The 811-nt window shown below is 60.2% G+C and overlaps 1 protein-coding gene across 1 annotated transcript in view; it reads right to left on the reverse strand.

The window, feature by feature from the left end:
* Window positions 1–616: 616 nt before the first annotated feature.
* A3GALT2 (alpha 1,3-galactosyltransferase 2) overlaps window positions 617–811 on the reverse strand; it is a 9,361-nt gene continuing 9,166 nt past the window's right edge. Inside the window, exon 6 of the mRNA XM_010837090.1 lies at window positions 617–811. Within this exon, the coding sequence (XP_010835392.1) occupies window positions 617–811 (195 nt within the window).

Genomic DNA, 811 nt, shown 5'->3' on the forward strand with positions numbered 1-811 from the left:
AGTAAATGTTTTTTTTTTTTTTTTTTAATGAATCTGGATTCTCCAGGAGAAAGGGCCACAAGGACACTGTGGAGTAATGTATTTTATTATCGCATTGCTTAAATATGTACAAACCCTGCCGAGAGCGGGGGAGGTGAACCGGATGCCACTGTGTTTCTCCATCTGGGGCTCCTGCCCAGCGGCAGCTCTATTTGGCCTGTGGGCCCGTCCTGACTTTCCAGCTGCTGACCTCACTGACTGACTCACAGATGCTCTGGGTCCTTAGACAGTTACGTTCCCTTTTTGGGCCTCAGTCCCCCCCCCTTTTTTAAGTGGGGGGTATGAGGAAGGGGCTAAAACATCTCTTCGGGGGTGGGGCCTCTGCTGAACTCAGTAAGGTCAGAAGTGAAAGGTTTCCAGGGAGCTGGTGGTGCCTGGGTCGCTGTACAAAGTTGGGGAAGGGATGGACCGCCCGCCTCGGAGAGGCACTCCCCCAAGGCCGGGCCTCCTCCAGCCCCCTGTCCCCCATCCCCGCAGCCAGGCAGGTTTTCATGCAGTCTTTCCGTCCCCTCCAGCGCCACTCCGCTTGCAGAAGGGGCCCCGCCAGCGTCTGGGACCTCCGGGGCTCAGTGCACCGCTAGCGACGTAGCAAGGCATACTCCTTGGGCGCCCAGAGCAGGCGCGGGCGGCGGATCTCGGCCCGGCGGCCTATGTCGGGGCTCCAGCAGAACTCGGGCGACAGCAGCTTGGCGGGCTTGTGCAGCCAGAAGAACTTGTTGAGGTGGCTCTCGTCGTGCCAGCGCGCCTCCAGGCCGCGCGCGCGGTCCCGCCG

This window comes from Bison bison, unplaced genomic scaffold, assembly GCF_000754665.1.
Source record: "Bison bison bison isolate TAMUID 2011002044 unplaced genomic scaffold, Bison_UMD1.0 scf7180017864068, whole genome shotgun sequence".
Lineage (NCBI taxonomy): Eukaryota > Metazoa > Chordata > Mammalia > Artiodactyla > Bovidae > Bison > Bison bison.